The sequence below is a fragment of the Emydura macquarii genome, unplaced genomic scaffold (genome assembly GCF_026122565.2).
Source record: "Emydura macquarii macquarii isolate MOO-44397 ecotype Brisbane River unplaced genomic scaffold, CSIRO-AGI_Emac_v2 contig_2924, whole genome shotgun sequence".
Classification (NCBI taxonomy): Eukaryota; Metazoa; Chordata; order Testudines; family Chelidae; genus Emydura; species Emydura macquarii.
The window spans coordinates 3,589,458-3,610,048 of NW_027133061.1; the positions used below are offsets into that span (position 1 = coordinate 3,589,458).

Consider the following 20,591-nt stretch of genomic DNA (forward strand, 5'->3'; position numbering starts at 1 on the left):
TTCCTCTGATAGTTAGAAACCTTGATCTAATTTCAAGCCTAAACTTATTGATGGTCAGTTTATATCCATTGGTTTTTGTGCCAACATTTGCCCTTAACCAAAATAATGCTTCTCCCTCCCTGGTATTGCGCCTCTGATGTATTTATAGAGACCAAGCATATCTAATCCTTGTTTTGTTAGGCTCCTTAATTCTCCGTGTCAGGTAGTTTCTCCATTCCTCTGATCATCCTGATGCAGAGAAAGGCTACATGTTCCAGTCTGAATTCATGTTTCTTAAACATGGGAGATTAGAATTGCACACAATGTTCCAGAGGAGGTCCCACCAGTGTCTTGTAATAACACTTCCCCATATCTACCGGAAATACCTCGCCTGACATCCTAAGATTGCATTAGATTGCCTAAATCAAAAAACTAATCCATCTAACTGGACCACAGATTCATTACACAAGCTCTTCATTACTTCCCAATCTTCTGTATGGATTATGATACACAGGGAAGTTTGCAGCTACTGGGAGTGCTCAGCAGTGAGGAGCAGCTGTACGCTAACCTGGAGCAGCATTTCTCAAATGTGGCCACGGTGGTTGCATGCAGCCACTAGGGGTTTTTCCTGCAGCCACAACCACCTCCTGGGCAGAGATAAGGGAGAAGGCAAAGAAGCAGCCCCTCCCTGCACTGCCCAGGAGCTCCGAGGGAGGATTTCAGCCCCCACATCGGGACTCATCAGACACAGGGCTGGCTTTACTGGGCACTGCGGTCAAGAGGCAAGGAGTGGGGTGAACCTGGGGTGCGAGGCCGTAGAAGGCAGCTCGGGGCAAAGGGGGGGAAGCAGTGGTGTCCAGGGGGGGTGATGGGAAGCCCAGGGGGGTGGTGCAGCAGTGGGGGCCAGAGGCACCAAATACAACTGTACGTTATTTTTATTATTGAGTCTACAAAAAAACCCTACATAAATAAAATACAATGATTTTGTCATGTGTTGAGAGTTTTCACCTGGTGTTTTACCATAAATTTTGTATATTTTGAAAGAGTCTATGCATGGAGAGAACTGCCTCACCTGAGGAATTTATTGTTCCCTTCATCATCATCATCATCTTCATCATCAAAATCAAGCCTGAAAAACAGAAGCGGGGAAAGCAACCATTACCAGAAATAATTTCTCCTTTCAGACCGGTTATCCACTCTGCTGCATGTCAGCCCTTCAACCTACACTTTGGAAAGATGCCGAATTTGTTTGAAACCAACATTAAAAACCACCCCACATTAAAGTAAAACCGAGAAGAGCCAGGAAACTGAGATGGGGGGATTCCCACATACACTTGTCGGAAATGAAGCGTGCAATGGTGCTGAAGTCCATTTGGCATGATATCACCCTCTGATTAAACCCTTGCCATGCAGTAATCTTGATTGCCCAATACCATGGGTGACTCAGAAGAGCGAGTGATCTTATAAAGCACATTGCCATTCTGATCAGATCAGGGTGTGGGGAATTAAGGGGGCTATCTCCAACTGGAGAATTTGGTTTTTGCAACTTTAAAATTGTCAAGTTTCCTTTACTTTAAAAAAAGGAAAAGTCAGTTAACTCTAAACTGTACAGTTAGTATTCTTAGTGATATTAGACTGCATCACTGTGTGAGAGACAAGGACTGCCATTTCTATTGTGACCACCTTTTGTATGCATAGGTGGGGGAAAAGAGTTGCCACTTTGCTTCATTTCAAGTTGGAACCTAGCACACACAACCAGCTCAGCTGCATACGAGTCTGTAAATAAAATGCAAGGAACAAGTAGCTGGCAGACTGTGCTGGAGCGGTGAGGGAAGGTTTTAGTTGGCTTGAAAATAAGAGGATTTTACCAGCAATGAGCATTTTAAGAGAAACTATTAAAATGTACTTTCTCTACCCCTTCAACCTGTAAAGGTATTTAGCACAATAAAACTGCAGTACAAGCACCACTGCTATAATAAAGTTTTCCCTACAGCAGAGGTCTTCAATCTGTGGGGCGCCCCCCCAGGGGGACGCAGAGGAACATTAAGGAGGGCGTGGCAGGGCCCGAGCCAGCCCCCATGGGGGAGTCAGGAGGGGGTGCCACCCCATTCTGCCCCAAGCTCTGCTCTCGCCTTGGCTTCTGGTCCCACCTCCCAGCTCTGGCTGCCAGCCGCAGTTCCCTGGCTTGGCTCCCGGCTGCTGTTCCCGACTCAGGCCCCGGCCACTGGGGCCCTACTCCCTGCCGTAGCCCCCAGCCCCGACCATGGCCCCGCCCCCAGCCCCAGCAGGGCGGTGGGGCATCAGGGGGAATGCAGACAGGGGTGGGGAGGGCCGCAACTAAAAAGTTTGGGGATCGCTTCCCTACAAAGTCCCATCAGAAAGGCATTACAGGAGTATTACTGATTCACTGGCATCCTTCATCCGTTCCCACAGTCTCTGCTTCTGCACCAGCAGAAGTGTTTTCTCCTTAGCAGCGACCATATTCTGAAGCAGACTTCTTGAATCTGTGCTTCAACGACTCCCATGTCATTCCCAGCCTGGGATGAAAACATCTTTTCTCCTTTGACCTGAAACTCAACTTCTTTTGACTGCACCCTTTAACTCTAATCATGTTAACTTAGAGGCATTTGGGAATACGGTTTGCATAAAAGATACAACAAAATAAAAATGACTAAACAGAAGTCAAAGGTATCTGAAGTGACTGAGGAATAGTTAAACCCTTTCAAAAGTAAGGAATTGTCTGTTACAAAGCTGACCATTTTCAGTACATTACACAAATTGCTTTGCAAGGGAGCAGACACTGTCAAGGAGCATAGTGTGTTTTTAGTTATTAGAACTTACCCTGGTCGTCTCTTGTTTGTCCTCTGGACAATGGCCACTCCAGCCTGCGTACCAGGTCCAGGGTTCGCAGAAGCGACTGCTGCACCCAAGGAGGGTACATCCGATGCCATTTCTGAGCAGGATAGAAAAAGCAATTAGGCCAAGTCCCACTATTTTCAGATTTTGAAGCACATTATCCATTAGACTAGGTGTCCATCAGAAGTGATTCAATCTGAGCTCCCATGCAGTTAAGCCTTTTAACTATTTAAGAGAGTAGACTATACAATGTGCAAGTCAGATTCGCATATAGCTCTCCTCTCCAGAGCCTGCATTAAGGGTACATTTCAAACTCTAAGCACATGCTGTTTTCATAAGATCAAAAGCTCAGATCATCAAAGTAAAAGATGTGCTCCTTTTAAGGGGGAGGAGCTTGGTGTGGTTGTGGGTGGAAGTTGAGACTGACTCAAATACTAGCTGTTGGCCCCGCTCTGGTACACAGAAGGGAGAGGGACGGAAAACTGTGAGTTACTAAATGATTAATACAAATGAGGAAAGAATCAACCCCATGTTAGAGCCGGCACTAGGAAGTGCATTTTTCTTATGGGTATGGATGCTACTTCACAAGAGTGCTGGGCAGTTTAATGTTTGTAGAACCCTTTGTAGTCAACAGATGAAACATTTTAGGAGAATAGAGTTTTATTATGTAACTAGCTGTGCTGAATTGGACCAGGGAGATGTCCTGAAACCATTCAATCCTTAACCTCTCTAGTGGAATTGCCAACTGTAACATTAGCCACCACTCTTGTTCATTACCTAGCATAACTCCTTATTTCCAAAATAGGCCAAAACACAGAACAGCAGCAGCTATGGACACTAGCAATCTGGGCTGGATTCAAACTGGTGACCAAGTCAAAAGGACTTGTATCTCCTTTACCAAGCTATCTAATCCCTTCTTGCTTCTATAGTTCCCGTATAACTTCACACTGAGTAATTATGCTGAAACACAAAGCTAAACAAACTGACTCCATCTGAACCCAAATATATTAACCATGTGCCTCCATCGTATGACAGAACAACTGAGAAAGCGTACTTGAAATTGCAGCATTGTCCCCATTTTTGGTGCCACAACAATTAACCCAAGAGAAGCTATTTCCTTTTACTGAAAGAAGTACATAGTAGACGTAAGTTCTTATCCTGGGAAGACTAAATTTTTTTGCTGCAAACCTTCTAAGCTGAAGTAAAGATTTTAACCAGGAGCAACATGTAAGCACAAGGGAAAAGCCAAATTTAAAATATGCATGTTAGAATTCAAAGCCAGTTGAATTAATCACATTTTGTATAGAGCTGAGTTCATTAAATGCAATGAGATGTTTCCTGCCCCATATAACATATTCATGTTTCTTTCCCAAATAAGATGTGTCTACCCAAATAAACCCCCAAATGAATATGTTAATTACATTACTTGCTTTAAAAAAAAACAAAAACAAAAAAAACAAAAACAAAAAACAGTATGTAGGCTGTGTCATCAACCTCTAGGCTCACTTATAACCAAGAGCACTGAACTGCTAACCCAATGTTAGACAAAGTGACCAAAACAGCTGTTCTCTCCAACTAAAGAATCCCACCTGACTCTCCGACTACAGCCTTGGCAAACGGAGTCTTGCAGTATGCCCTGAAGGTGAAAAAACACGTCTGCCTCATCAGACCACCTGGGATAGGAGAGACAGAGGCAGGGCAGTCCAATGGATAGGACACTGGACTGGAACTCACAAGAAGCCAGGCTGAAATCAATGGGAGTTTTGTCATTGAACTCAATGGGGCCACGATTTTACCCCAGGATCAATTCCTGGCTCTGCCACATCTCCTCTCTGTGCCTCCATTTTCCTTCCCAATCTGTCTTGCCTATTTAGACTGTGGGCTCTTTGGGGCAGGGACTCTCTTACAAGGAACTTGTACAGAGCATAGCACAATGGAGCCTTGATCTCATTTCAGGCCTCGAAGTGCTACTGCAATACAAATAAAGAAGTAAGCATATCAAAGCTTCCAGTACTACATACAGTGCAGTCAGCATGTTTTTGTGTTGCAATTATACTACACAACATGCAACACACTATTCAAGTTTTCATATCACTACAGATCATTACAATAATTTCATTGGCTAGCCAAGAGTACTGTAATCAAGACGTCTTGTCATGAACAACAACAAAATCCATCCATTTGGAGTAAAATAAACAGCACACAGTCACAAATCAATCAAGAAACTTATGCTAGATCTTTTGGGTGTGAACGATGCATTATGTATTTCATGACTGGAGTAGCTTTGGGGGATTTTTACAGGCATTTTGTGCCAAAGTCACTCTCCACTCAGCAAAAAGATGTATGTGAACAACTGTCAATGCTAATAGTCGGAAACATTTTTTTTGCCATGCATCTGTGCAAGAATTCAAGTGATCTGATTTCAAACAGATTACAGCCTAATCCTCCAAAGCATTTTTAAACAGCACATGCAGTTCTCCCCAAACATTTCTCCAAAATACACTGCTGGCCTGCATTAGTCTCTTTTGCAACCTGAGTGTGGCTCAGACCGCTGCATAATATCGCTGTAAGGCAACCTTCCCTGCCAATTTGTAGAATTTCCCAAAAGTGACTGCCTTGTGGAATAAACATTAAGCAGAGCCATTATTCTCAGCCTTACCAATAGCTTGGAAATTCTAGATATAAACACCTAACTATAGCAACAGAAGAGGTTACTTCACCTTTTTTAAAAGGATTGATGGCTTAGTAAAGTCCCCAAATCTTGGGCAGCATGAAAAACACATTTTGCAGATGAATTCAATATGGGAAAGGGGATTAAGGGCAAAGTGCAGTTAGGTTCTTACCTATGTTCCCTGTCAAACTTGTGTGGATATTTAATAAATGACATCTATTCAAAAAATATTCCCTCAAAGTGATGTACCCAAGTTCACATGGTGTACCTGGAAAGACCTGAAGCTGAGTTCCTTGTATGTCTGGAAAGACCTGGAGTTTCCAGTCCTGTTTTAGTAAAAAACATCCTTTCCCTACCTCCTTTCTGGTCACTAGAGCACCTATTGCTACATAAGGATCTTAAATGTTTTGAATGCCTGAAAGTTTGGGAACACAAATATTTATGAATCTGACTTAGTTTTTTGTTTTCTTTTAAATGAATAGCTTCTCCTGTACCTTGGGATCTAAAGCATATAGCACTTGGCAATACGGTATTGATGATGCTTCATTTGTTTAGTGAAACCTACTCCTCGGTTTGAGGGTAAGTTAAGTGGTTTAGAAGGAGGAGTTTGTTTTTTGTCTAGACTTGTGTATGTGTGGCTGCTCGAGGAGTTGCTGGCTTTATGATGCATGTAATTTTTTCCTGTTTAAACCATGGTATTGACTTTTCTGGAATTCCTGAAGCTGACACTGTATCTCACTGTTCTATTAAGGAGGGAGGAACTTCTGGTTAAAAGACAGAGGAAGGAAATTACCTTGTATTTTTAAGACTGATTTACAAGCAATACAGCAATTTAAAAAAAATGTTTTTTAAGACAGCTCCTTTCTGATCTGTCTGGATGTTCACTGCATTTCCAAAGGCCGCTGTCAGCACTGGGAGCTAAGAGAACAGGGCTCCGGGTCTTTTCCAAATGCAGCACATGAATGTGGGCAAGTCTCTTCACCCCTTGCCTGTTCCGCATCTGTAAAAACTGGAACCACACTTACACTGGCCTACCTCAGGGGAAGGTTGTGAGGCTTAAGAAAATGAAGTCTGTAGAATGCCTTGAGATTGGGAGTGAAAAGTGCTACAGAAGGACAAAGTCCCATATTTAAGTGTTAAAGGGATAATATAAAAAAGGTTGTGGAAAATCCATTTGCATTTCCCCAAATCTCAGAAAAAACCCTTCAAGACTGTTTAAAAATCTGAGGACTTTGTCATTTGGAAACATTTATATGAACATGTTAAACAAACATTAGGTTCCAGTCTTTTTTCTAATCTTAGCCTGAAGACAAATTTTATACTGAAATTAGCAGAGAAGTGATGAGATTAAGGCTTGTGGTGCCTATTAGGTAACATTAAAGTTCTAGAACTGCCTAGAAGCCTAGAGGGGAAGGGAAATAGATGGAGAGATTGAAAAGAAGCACATGGCTAGTGGGTGGAATCCACTGTCACAAGAGGAAAATGGTGTTATGAACTGTTCAGGATGTTGCTAACCTAGAAACGTCTGAAATGAAGGTTGGGCATGCCATTGGCTTCTTCATCTTTTTCAGACTTCAGCACTAACTTCATTAAGTAGTTTCTTATTCTCACTGTAGTAAACGTGGAAGCTACTGACCAATACTGTACACAAATAATTAATAATTATCAAAAGTCAGTGTATGAAGTTTTGACTAAAGGTGCCTCCAGATGAAATGGTAGGAAGCAAGCATTTGAATGGTCCGAATTAACATATCCACTGAAGCAATGATAGCATTATTCTTTAAAAGGAAACTGTAAACACTGTCAGGAGTTAAGCAGCAAGACAGGAAAGAGTCATGTTCGTAAGTGCTGAGAGTTGGTTTCTTCAAGATCAAATGCGTCATTGAGAGAAACTTTTGTCTGCTGAAGTGGAATGGCAGATCTTCAACAAAGCTACAAACAGAATATGTTTTACATTATTGTCATCATGGAAACATAGCCAGAATGATAATTTTTAAGTCCTTGTTCCAAGCCTTTCCAGCAGCTCAATATCAGCTCTTCCATCCAGAAGTAATTCATGTTTGCCTTTAATACCCATTATATCAAATGAACACTACAGAACCAGAACCACAAAAGTACCAAAAAACTCCCAAAAAACCTCACACACAGAGAAGCTATGGATCTTTTGTATTTCTAACCAATATGACTGACTGCAAATACAAAACACCATAGATAGCTTCAGTCCAGAACAGGAACAGGCTGAAAAATAACGGATGGAACATGATCTTTAGTTCCTTCTTTCTCTTCTAGCATTTAAAATTGAATAACCAGATTTCAACACCAGTTCTGTTGTGAAGGAGGTTGTCTCACTTGATGACATCAAAATGGTGGAATACCACAGAAGTAAAAACATGAAAGACAATAGCTGAATTCTGAATTGTATACTTTAAGAGACATGCCAGTTTAGCCAGCTCAGAATCAGTTTTGCATATTTTAGCACAAGACATTTGACTGAAACTTAGGCTAGGTATGGAAACAGCAAGGAAATTTACAAAAAAAGTTTATTAGTATCTGATAGCTGCTACAACAGATTGGTACATCTGAGTAAGTAGTTAGAAGACGATCATTGCATTCTTGTATTTCACTCACAGAATTGCAAGGTTTACTGTTTGGACAATGGCATAACTTTATTGGTTTGCATAACTATGCTTAAGAAGGGAACTGGATACTGATGTTGTTTCATTTAATAAAACCTTTGTTAATAGGTTCTCCCAGTTTAGGGAGGGAGGGAGAGAAATCACAGCAAACCTGAATGTAAGTAATTGTCCAAAAAAATGTATTGCCCTTAAAAGTGACAAAATTTTCCAAATGTCTTGGTCACCTTTAGCATCTCAGGTATTTTTTTAAAAAAGAGCATATTTTAAAAAGTCATTTTTTTTAGTGCTGTGCATTTATTATGAGGCAGGGCACAGTTTTCACACCTATGTGATGCTTCACCAAGGCTTGTAGGAAAAGAAAGCGACATTAACAAGAGACCATGAACAAATAAACATTGTACCTTTCACTTTACTGCCAATATTAAAAAAGCAGATATGCACAACAGGGAATGGAGGTTCATAATAAAACTAGTCGGTCAAATTTTGTCCTATCAGCATTAACAGTGTTCCCATAATCCAAACAAACATTAAGTTTGTAGACTGATTTGTATAAAGCAGGTCTGACTGTATACTTCCATCTGAAAGGCATTTTTTCCTTTTACTATTCCCTTTTGTTCTCAGGATGTTATTCCCCCACTCCAATAAAAAAATCTTACAAACAGGTAAAATCTGTCATTAAAACTATTCTTAAAATACTATGCAAGGCTCCTCCTCAAGAGTTTAAATCCTTCCATTAAGCAATGAAGCCTTAAGCTATGGAGTATAGTTTCTCAAGACTGTGTTTCTCAGAGTGAAAAATTGAGTGTTTAGGTACTTGTTAAAATGTTCAGAAGTTGGGGGTACTTGCTACTTACAAGGTTGAGAAACACTGCTATGGGGGAGCCATCCACTAACTGCTGGGGGCTGACGGGTGGAAAGATACGGTGCTTTATAAAGATACATTTAAAATATAAGAAGTACTTTTTTTAAATGACAAGAGGTGCTTCATTTGTAGTCCACTCAGCACTATGTCATTGCTTTCTGCTTAGGTTGAAACATAAGCACTTATGAACAGCGAGGCTAATGTGAAAACTGAATTAAACCCAGAAAAGTGCACTGACTGTTTCCGCTAAACAGGCTCAGAACTCGATTCTGCAAGCTGCTGGGCACAAACAGGTCCTGCACCTACAGAACTCCAATGAAGTCAATGACGGTCCACAAGGGCACAGTGTTCTTCCTGTGCCGAACTTAAGGATCCAGGCCCTAACAGCACAGAAGTTTCAACTAACACCTTTTTTTTTTTTTTTTTTTTTTAAAGTTGTAAGTTGCAACATGTTTTGTGACCAGTTTTACCCACCACCACACTCTCACTCTGCTTAATAGGAGGACAGTCAGTGCATATTTCTGGGCTTAACTCATTCACTTGAACTTCACAGTCCACTTTTTAATAGGAAAGGGAAAAAAAGGGTCAAAGCATGCAAGGACAGCGGCTGACAAATAATTTATCTTACAAACATTATCCTAGCATACACAATGACTGCTTACTCAGAGTAAATGTTTCCTGTTTAGAGAATCAAGCTATTATTGATCTGCTTGTCAAACTGTAGCCACACAGTTATAAACATTAAACACAGATGGGAAACTTGTTCTTGACATGTGAATTTAGTAATGTTTAAAGAGTGCCTCTGTAATACTAAATATCATGCAACTCAGCAGGATGAAGTTAAGAACATAAGAACGGCCATACTGGGTCAGACCAATGGTCCATCTAGCCCAGTATCCTGTCTTCTGACAGTGGCTAATGCCACGTGTTTCAGGGGGAATGAACAGAACAAGTAATCATCAAGTGATCCATCCCATCAGCCATTCCCAGCCTCTGGCAAACAGCAATCATTGCCTATTCTGGCTAAAAGCCATTGATGGACTTATTCTCCATGAACTTATCTAGTTCTTTTTTGAACCCAGTTGTAGTGTTGGCCTTCACAACATCCTCTGGCAGGGAGTTCCACAGGTTGACTGTGCATTGTGTGAAAAAATAATTCCTTTTGTTCATTTTAAACCTGCTGCCTATTAATTTCATTCGGTGACTCCTAGTTTTTGTGTTATGATAAGGAGTAAATAATACTTCCTTATTTACTTTCTCCACACCATTCATGATTTTATAGACCTCTATCATATCCCTCAAGCTGAAAAGTGCCAATCTTATTAATCTCTCCTCATATGGAAGCTTTTCCATACCCCTAATCATTGTCCTTTTCTGTACCATTTCCAGTTCCAATATATCTTTTTTGAGATGGGGTGAGACCAGATCTGCGTGCATTATTCAAGATGTGGGCGTACATGGATTTATAAAGAGGCAATACAATATTTTCTATCTTATTCTCTCTCTCTTTCCTAATGATTCCCAACATTCCGTTAGCTTTTTGACTGCCGCTGTACACTGAGTAGATGTTTTCAGAGAACTATCCACAATGACTCCAAGATCTCTTTCTTGAGTGGTAACAGCTAATTTATACACATCATTTTATATGTATAGTTAGGATTATGTTTTCCAATGTGCATTTCTTTGCATTTATCAGCTCTGAATTTCATCTGCCATTTTGTTGCCCAATCACCCAGTTCCAGTTTTGTGAGATCCCTTTGTAAATCTTCGCACTCTGCTTTGGACTTAGCTATCTTGAATAGTTTTGTAACATCCGCAAATGTTGCCACCTCACTGTTTACCCTTTTTTTCAGATCATTTATTAATATGTTGAACAGCACTGGTCCCAGTACAGATCCCTGGGGAACACCACTATTTACCTCTCTCCATTCTGAAAACTGATAATTTATTCCTACCCTTTGTTTCCTATCTTTTAACCAGTTATTGATCCAGGAGAGGACCTTCCTTCTTATCCCATGACAGCTTACTTTGCTTAAGAGCCTTTGGTGAGGGACCTTGTCAAAGGCTTTTTGAAAATCTAAGTACACTATATCCACTGGATCATCCTTGTCCACATGCTTGTTGACCCCCTCAAAGAATTCTAGTAGATTGGTGAGACATGATTTCCCTTTACAAAAACCATGTTGACTCTTCCCCAATAAATCATATTCATCTTGTGTGTCTAGTAATTCTGTTCTTTATTATAGTTTCAACCAATTTGCCTGGTACTGAAGTTAGGCTTACCAGCCTGTAATTGCTGGGATCACCTCTGGAGCCTTTTTTAAAGAATTGGCATCACATTAGCTATCTTCCAGTCATCTGGTACAGAAGCTGATTTAAATGATAGGCAACATACCACAGTTAGTAGTTATGCAATTTCACATCTGAGTTCCTTCAGAAGTCTCGGGTGAATACCATCTGGTCCTGGTGACTTATTACTGTTTAATTTATCAATTTGTTCCAAAACCTCCTCTAATGACACCTCAATCTGGGACAGTTCCTCAGACGTGTCGCCTAAAAAGAATGGCTCAGGTTTGGGAATCTCCCTCACATCCTCAGCTGTGAAGACTGATGCAAAGAATTCATTTAGTTTCTCTGCAATAGCCTTATCTTCCTTGAGTGTTCTTTTAGAATCTCGAGCATCTAGTGGCCCAACGATGTGTTTAGTAGACTTCCTGCTTTTGATATAGTTATAAAAAAATTGCCGTTACTTTTTGAGTCTTTGAGTTTTTCCAATTCCTTTTTGGCCTTCCTAATTATATTTTTATACTTCACTTGCCAGAGTTTATGCTCCATTCTATTTTCCTCAATAGGATTTTACTTCCACTTTTTAAAGGATGTCTTTTTGCCTCTAACTGCTTCTTTTACTTTGTTGTTTAGCCACTGTGGCACTTTTCTGGTCCTCTTTCTACGTTTTATAAAACTATACTATAGACCAACTACGTTTCATAAACATTTTATCATGTATGAACAATTTAAAATACTTATTTGTGTATTTACTTTGTAGTTCATAGAAATGCTATTGTACTACAAAGTCTGGCTTACAAAATGTTTTTTTTCTCTAGCTTTACTGCAACAAGCAATTCTTGCTGTGGATTTAACAATACTCTTTGCTCATGAAATTGCAAGAGAAAACAAAATTCAACACTAAAATAGGTCACCCATATGGCTAGCCTGCTTGTATATATATTTTTTCTTATGGGTTTGATTGTTTGTTTTATTATAATAGGTTTATAGAGTTGTAGTAGAGTATTTTTGGCCATAACGCAAGGAAGCTACAGGCCACATCCTGTATGTTGAGCTAAGGCAAGTTAGCATACATATGTTCAGGACCTTTTGCCTACATAAGTGATGGTGAGCTAAAGCATATATATGTTTGTGACCTTTAGCATAGATAAATGAGGATGTGTGTTAAAACAAACTGGTAGAGGTAGGGGGCTCCCTAAGTTCATGGCCTCTATAAACTTAAAAGGTACACGACAAAACATGTAAATAAATGGCTAAGCCAGAAATAACAAATGTGAGAATGAGCTCCAAGATCCTTTTTGGGTTGACTGGGTATCACAAAAATCTCATGCCCAATTTTGCTTCCATTGCAGGTTCCTTGTATTAATTACTTAAAAAAAAAAAAAAAAAAAGTGTTCAATGGGAATGGACTGAGAAACAAATACAACAATAGTCTAGGCAGACAAGAAAGGAGCAATGTCTTTAATATAAGACCCCAATCCTGTAAATACGTACATGCTCAACGTTTTACTTCTTTGAGAAGTCTCATCGATTAGTTAAGCACATGTGTAAGTGTTTGCAGGATTGGGGTCTAAATTTCAATCTCAGTTGTCATATGCTCACCAAATGGCAACGCAAGCTTCAATGACTCAGTTATGGAAAACTCTAGCTTCAGGATGTTGCAGAATTTCAGTTTTTTATATGTGAAACCACAACCACGTCTCTCTAGACGTCAGTGCTGCACCCTCACCTCAAGGTCACCACAAACTAAAGACCCAAGGTGCTTTCTTAATGTTGAAAGCCACACAAGGATACTACACCAAGGTATGTTTAATTACAATGAAAATGTCATCCTTAAGAATTCGATTAAACAGTCCTAGATAAACCTGAACAACTCACACAGCCACAGACCTAATCAGCCTCAAGCCACAAATTGAGAATATGCAGAAAACACCACAATTCAAAGGAACACAAGCAGAGGCCAAAATTCCGATCTCAGTTACAATGCTGTAAAGCCACAATAACGTCACTGATCTCAAGGAAGTTACAACAGATACACACCAATACAAATGAGAAAACAATTTAACCAGACATCTACAACAAGGTGTGAAAGATGCAATTTTAATTAGCACGCATCACGAGTGTCATATTTCCCCCTCCACCCAGCCAAAAAGAGCTTCTGTTTGTCAATCAGAGCTAGATAAAGTTTAGATGCAGACTATGCCTGGTGCTTACATGCTCAAATGCCCTTGTGTGCTGTCAGTTTCGCCTGTCAATCAGTTTAGAAATGAGGAAAGGGGCTCCTATTGTTTTGATGGCTCTGAATTACAATTTGCAAAGGTCTCACGTTCTGAGCAATCGGTGACAGGGAGATTTTTGTTTCGTGCTTGGGCAAAAACTCAGGCCACCAGAGAACAGGAAAGGTCTGGAAATAAGGCACCAGTAGTAGCTGTTTAAAAAAAAAAAAAACCAGCCCGGAGGAAAAAAAAAAACCAAGCACTGGCTGGAGCGCCCCTTGGGAAAGCGAGACACACTCCAGGCCACAGCTCGGGCAGCGTGCACGTGTGGGCCTTGAAGGGAAGCTGGGTGCGCTTAGGCACATGCTAGCCCACAACACAACAACACAACACGGAGCACAAACTGAAGTGCAGAAGGGGGGGGTTAATTTGGGGGGGTAGGTTCAGCCCCATCTCACGTACTCCCCCCTCCCGAGCTTAAACCCCCCCCGACCCCCACGTCTCAGGCCAAGCATCTCTAACCTCCACCAGCACGAGCTCAGCCCACACATCCCTGGTCCCCCCCACTTCCACCGCTGCCCCCCGGCCACCCCTCCCCCAAGCCTTGTCCTCCAGGTCCCTCATCACCTCCCCCGGCACCTCTCCCGTCCCAGCCTTCCCCAAACCTCCCCTCCCCCATCCAACCCCCTTAACGCCCCACGCCAGCCCCGCGCGGGCCCTGCACTCACCCGGGTTGGTGGCGGTAGCTGCCATGGTCCCGGCCGGGCCCCCCCCCCGCTCAGTCCCTCCCACCTACACGTCCAAGATGGCGGCGCAGGAAAGCCCGCCCCTTGGCGCCGCAACCGAGCCTGCCCGCTTGACGTCACGGGGGAGCGGAAGGGGACCTGCTCCCTGCCTCTTCCCCATTGGGCAGGGAGGGAAGGGGCGGGGCCGTCTGCAGCACGCTCTGCCCTCCCCCGCACGGGGGCGTGGCCAGGGTGAGGCGCGGCCAGAGGGGGCGGGGTTCTACTGTGAACGATTTAAAGGGCGAGTTTGTTGTGAGGGTGTGCGCTGCGATGATGTCATCGGGATGGCGTAAAGGAGGATTTAAAGGGCCAGGCGCCGGATTTTGCTCCCCCCCCCCCCCGGGGGTCCTGTGGCCGAGCTTGGAGCTGAGCCCTTCCCCCCACCTGGGGATCATGTGCTTCCCCCCAAGTGGGGCTCAGTCCTGCTATCCCCATCACATGCTTCCCCCCCTCCTGGGATCATGTGTTCCCCCCACACCTGGGGCTGAGCCTGTCCTCTCCCCCCTCCTGGGATCACGAGCTTCCTCTCCTCTCTTCCCACAATCTGGGGTCCGATGCGCACCCTCCTGCCCCCAGGGACTGGGCTGTCCCAGGCAAGGATTCAATTGATGACAACCCTGGCTGGGGATGAGCTTTGCGCACACACCAGCCCTGGTAGCAGCGGCTGCTCTGTCTCAGTGGAGGGCTCCCCCATGGGAAATTTCAGCTCTTGGTGAAGCTGCTGGGGCCTGAGTTCGTTGCACACCCAGACACGTTTCTTGGGGTTAGCTTTGGAACGATTTGCCTTGGTTATTCTGTTGGTTTTTCCCTTGCCTGCGAGGCCGCTAATACAGATGGTGGGCGCTGCAGAAATGGGCTTCTGAGTGAGGCAGCATGGCGGTGAAGGGGGAACAGCTTCAGTGATGGGTGTGTTTTTAATTCTGTAAATAAACCCTTAGCTGCTTTGGCAATAAGCTCCCTATAAATCATTAACATACATTAGGTGAGCTGGACTCAGGGGGAGGAGAGGAAACTGGCTTCCCCAGGGCTTTTGTGCATGAGGTTATTTTTAACTCTGCTTTTGGTTAGTAGGAAAGAAAGAAACCTTCCGTTTCTGTAGCATCTTCTGCACTTCCACAGCACTGTACAGGCTATGGCCTCAACCCTGCAAAGAGCTCAGCCCTCCGGCCTGATCCTGCAAAGTACTTAAAGCAGGTGCTTAACTTCAAGTATGAGCATAGTCTAAATGACTTCACTTGAAGCATGTGCTTAAATGCTTTGCTGGATCAGGCTAGAGTGCTCAGCACCTTGCAGGATTGAATCCTATGGATGTAAATGGCAATTCACTTAATCAGCTACTAAAATGCAGCCACTTCTGGGGTGGAGCGTAGCAGCAATTTCACATTCTTTGTGCTTTCTCCCACAGTTCCCACCTGTGTGGAAGGAGTTCCCCATAAAAATCCACAAAGCCGCTACTTTGTCTTCCTTCAGCTTTCCCCTTACCCTTTCCTTCTGCTGGGATGCCTGCAAAAAAAAAAACTGAACAACAATTAAATTGTATTTATCATGCTGATCATAATTGTCTCATTGTTACCTGGTGCTACCTCTCCTTCTATTCCTTGCATCATCCTGTTGTCACCTATCTCACTGTAAGATCATTGGGGCAAGGACCGTGTGTACAGCTCTTAAAGCCATGGAGTTTCAGCTTCTAGGCAAATGATTGCAACACTGCAAAACAGTTAAGGACAGAAAGTGAAAAACAACAACATGGGGAAATAAGGAGATTTTGTCAAGAGCGCAATGTGATTGCCCATGTTGGGCTTTAGCCAGGACTCGGGGGTTAAAGGTCCTATTGCTTTGAAAAGTGAGGGGAGATCTTTTAATGCCCTGGGATAGTCTGTTTTCCACCTGAAACGTGCCTCATTTCTCTGGCCTTCTGTGAGGCACGGCATGCACTTGAACGTGAAGCTGCTGTGACTGAGCCAGAGGCAATGCAGATATGTGGCTAGTGGCCAGTGGAGAAAGTTTTCATGTCCTTTCTGAGAATGACCCTGCCCCTCAGCATGAAAAGTCTTGAATGGTGCAAGTCTTCAAAGAGTGGCAGACTGACTGGGGAGAGCCAGCCCCAGACAAGGGACGTCTTTGAAGGAAGACAGCACTAGAATAAGCTTTGAGGGCAGAGTGAGGGCTGCCAGCATCAAAAGCCCTGGGGGCCGAGGAAATTTGGGAACCGTTGCATGGAATACTTGTCAGGAACATTTTTTAGATGTTCACCTCCCCTGGAAAATTAAAATCTTTGAGACACAAAAGAAGGCAAGTGCAAGATGGATGAGACATTTGCAGCAAACACAGTTCTTTGCAGTGATGTGTAAAAACACATGCACTCACACACAGAAACCCTGCAAATCCAAGAAGGCCAGACCCATGCAGTGACCCTCTGCCGCTACATCAGCTCCAGAGCTCATGATCTTTCCAGCTCACAGACAGCATGGCTTCAAGGCTTCCTGCATACACCAATGCCCCATTCAGGCAGCGTTTACTTTATGGCAGATGTACCGCCAGCAGCCTGATGCATCAGCTCCCCTTCACCTTGTCTCAGACTTTCTCCACCTTCTCGCCAACCCTTCCCATGTGCAGATGCTGTGTGGGTCCAGGAACAGTGGGACAGTGCCTTGCAGGTGGCTGATGTCCCTGCCCCAGAGGATGGGGCGATCCATGCATTGAGGGTCCTTTCTATGTGCTCTCAAGCTGACAAGCCGGCTTGTGCGGATCTCCAGTCATGGCCATGAAAACTTCTCCCTCAGCAGAGTAAAGACTTGCCCAGTGGGCTAGGTGCCTCCTTCGGGTTTTGTTTGCCTTCCTCCAAAACATTGGGTATTGTCATATCAGATCAGATCATCTATTCTGGTGTGGCGTCCTTACTTTGCTACATAATGGAGCCAGCCCTGCTTCCATTAGTCCATGGCAAAACCCCTGTTGACTTCAAGGGAGGCAGGACTGGGACCAAGATATTTAGGGCTCAATCTCCCTGGGCCAGATCCAATGCCCATTCAGGTCAATGGGCCTCTTTATATGGACATCAATGGATGTTGGATCAGACCCAGAAATTGTCCATTAGGGGGATTCTTGCGCCCTTCTATGAAGCAGCTGGTACTGACCATTGTTGGAGGTAGGATACAGGCTGAGGTAGGCAACTGGTTTGATCTGTTGTGGCAATTCCTATGTAGGGCATGAGTATCAGCTGTGGAGATTTAATCTGCTGTGGTCCAGTGGTCAGAGCACCGATTTGGGTTCTAGTCCCAGCTCTGGTGTGTGACCTGGAGCAAGTCACTTCCCTTTCTGTGCTTTTGGGTCTCCTTTGTCTAGTCAGGCTGTAAGCTCTTTGGGGCAGAGGCCGCCTTGCCTCTCATTATGAGGATGTACAATGCGTGGCACATTGGAGCTCTGATTTTGGTTGGGATCTCCAGGTGCTTCTGAACCATCCTGTGATTTTCTTGCTGCTGCTTTTCTCTGCTCTCTAACGGGCACGTCTTGAAACACAAGTCAGAGCAGAGAAGGATGGGGAGCTGTTCGGTTCATGCCAGCACAATGAACAGTGAGCTCAGCTCTCCGGGGACTGGCATTGCCCATGCTCTGAATGCTTCAAAGGAGCAAGTAACAATTCCCCTGCCCCTCAGGAGGGCGTTTGTCCCTGTTGATACGGTGACCTTTGCTTCTGCTTATCCAGTAAGGTTTATGTAATCTGCAGAGTTCATACAATGGGATCCCTGGTCAGGGAGCTGGCTTGAGAAGGGTCTCAGTGCTCTCAACAAAGCCTCTGTCCAGAAGTGCTCCTCACCTCTCAGAGTTGGGCCCCTAAATCCTTTTTTAATCTGGACCAGGAAAGGGGAGACTCATGGGAGCCTGTTCTGAAAGTTGGTGCTAAATCTGCCTTTTCCATGGCTTCTGCTGCAGAACTTTAAAACGGACGTCCCCTGACTGGGGTGTGTGGAATGAAGGGCATTTCTTTCTGGCAGCACAACTGGGGATCAGCTAATGCCCTGAAGCATGAGGCTGCCTTGTCATTTTCATCCTAGCTGTCATCATTGCAGTTGCCATTCTCGTTCCCACGAGTACCACGTCCTTTTTTCCCCCCTGATAAACTAGAAATGGTCAAAATGTTTTGCCAAAAAAAAAAGAAAAGAAAAGAAAAAAAAAGTTCCCATTGAAAAATGGATTTAAATCAAAAATGAATTTTTTCACTGGAAAATGTCGTTTTTTTAAGGCAAATTTCATTTCAGTTTTTGTAAAGTCTTCAAAAATTGGGAATTTTTGTTTTTTCCTCCTTTTTGCCACACAGTACAACACCATGACTGAAGTCTAGCGTTTTCCCTATACGCTTCTCTCCTTTTTTTTTTTTTCTTATTTCTTTTTTTCACCCTGTAACTTGTTCAGACTTCCTCCATGTTGATAAAGTTACCACATGGCAAAGGGGAAAATGAAACACTATACACACTAGAGTCACCAGACGAGATCTGACTCAAGGCTCATCTAGCACAGTATCCTATCTCCAGAATCGGCTGCTTCAGAGAAAGGTGCAAGGAATTTCCTAATCCCTAGTTGCTAGAGATTGTCTTTGTTATGTTCATGGCACACGCACACAGAAGTTAAAGAAACACATAAAGTACTCTTGCTGGACACTTGCAATGTAACATTTTTTACTTAGAATTCAGAACGATAACACACAAGATCCCCAAAAAACCAAGAGAGACAACTCAACCCGCCTTACTCTAGGCTAGCTGGGTGCAGACAGACTCTGATCTCCGCTTCCCTACAGAGCCTGCTAGCCTGTCAGCGGAACCAGGAAACCCTTATGAGTCAAAAGACAACTTGTAATTTTAACTTAGTTTTCAATACACCACATTCTTAAGCCATGAAGTCTATAGTGTAATATCTCCTCCAAAATTATTGTCAGCATAAATTCTAATTCTGGCTATTCTAGTTAGCCATCTAAATGTCCAATCCCTTGTTGAATCGTGTGAACGTTTGGGCCTCAATGGCTTCCTGTGGCAATGAGTTCCACAGTCTAATCACAGGAGTGAAAAAGTATCTCCTTTTGTCAGGTCTGAATTAAATGAGAGTCAATATGTGAGCTGTTTGTTATTTTAAAATAAACTTTTCTCTAATGCATGGGTAACAATAGTAGTAAAGACATGGTGGTATGGGCTTGTACTCAGGCGACCAGCCCATCTGGGACCTAGGGTTGCTAACTTAAAGTTAAGCACATATGTAAGTGGCTGCATGACTGGGCCCTAAGGGTGAAATATGCCCCATGCAGAGGGTAAACTGAGGATTCAGGTACCACTTAAGTCTTGTTCTGATGGCCTAAGTGAGACTGAAGTGGTGTGTAGGCCTTGTGCTGTTCACTGATCCAGTGATGCAATAATTCTGACACACACACCCATGGCCCACTCCTACATGGCACTTGAGCACCTTCAGCTCCATTGAGATCAGTGGCAGTCAAGGGCTCTCAGCACCACATAGGATCCAGGCCGTAAGGCCCAATCCTGCAAACAGTTATTCCCTGCACACAGTTGTGGCTGTGTTTACTTTGTGCGGGATACAAGGCTGTGGCTGTATTTACAGGCTTCGGTGGGGGATATAACAATATGACAGCACCTCCTCCTGGCCAATCTGGAAAGACACCCACCCACTAGTGAGAAGCTGGTTTGAAAGGTAGCCCCTCCAAGCTGAGCCATGTGCTCTGCGCCGAGGACAGTTTTCATTACGCTGTTGAAAGATAGTTGTGGAAATATTTTCTTGATGACCTGGGCTATAATTTCATCTGTGAGGGATCATTTTGCTCTCATTACTGGGAGTGCCTGAAACTCGATGCTGCCACATTTCTGAAGTATTTATGAAGCTTCTGTAACAGCAAACACAGTAAGGAGTTGGGGAGAGCTACAGAGCCCCAGCCCCAGCCAGACTGCCTAGGGTAACGAAAGCATCGCACCCCGGCCCGAGGATGGGAGCTGTTGAAAGATTCTTTGGGGTAGGTAAGGAATGTCCAGAGGTCAATAAAATCCAGACATGTGGGAAGGTAACGGGTGGCCAATGTTAAATTACACTTAGAAAAATCTTTATACAGTGTGTAACTTTCTGTGGATTCTATTTCTTTACATGCTATTTCTTATGTTGTCTATAACTGTGCTCAAATTAGATCTAGTGCACGTGATGTAATGTATTTACACACACACAGATCTAGCCGTCTGTCCCCACACACACCCATCTATCTATCTTCCAATGACAGATGGATGGTTAAGAATTTTTAAATTCTTATTT

The 20,591-nt window shown here is 43.4% G+C and overlaps 1 protein-coding gene across 2 annotated transcripts in view; it reads right to left on the reverse strand.

The window, feature by feature from the left end:
- The window catches only part of ARNT (aryl hydrocarbon receptor nuclear translocator), a 41,225-nt gene extending 26,897 nt beyond the window's left edge, over positions 1-14,328 (reverse strand). For both annotated transcript variants that reach the window (XM_067569730.1, XM_067569731.1), the window contains exons 1-3: positions 14,235-14,328; positions 2,821-2,932; positions 1,052-1,108 (exon numbers count right to left, since the gene is read on the reverse strand). In XM_067569730.1, the coding sequence (XP_067425831.1) occupies positions 1,052-1,108; positions 2,821-2,932; positions 14,235-14,259 (194 nt within the window). In that variant the 5' untranslated portion in view covers positions 14,260-14,328. The remainder of the gene's footprint in view (positions 1-1,051; positions 1,109-2,820; positions 2,933-14,234) is intronic.
- Between the last annotated feature and the right edge of the window lie 6,263 nt (positions 14,329-20,591).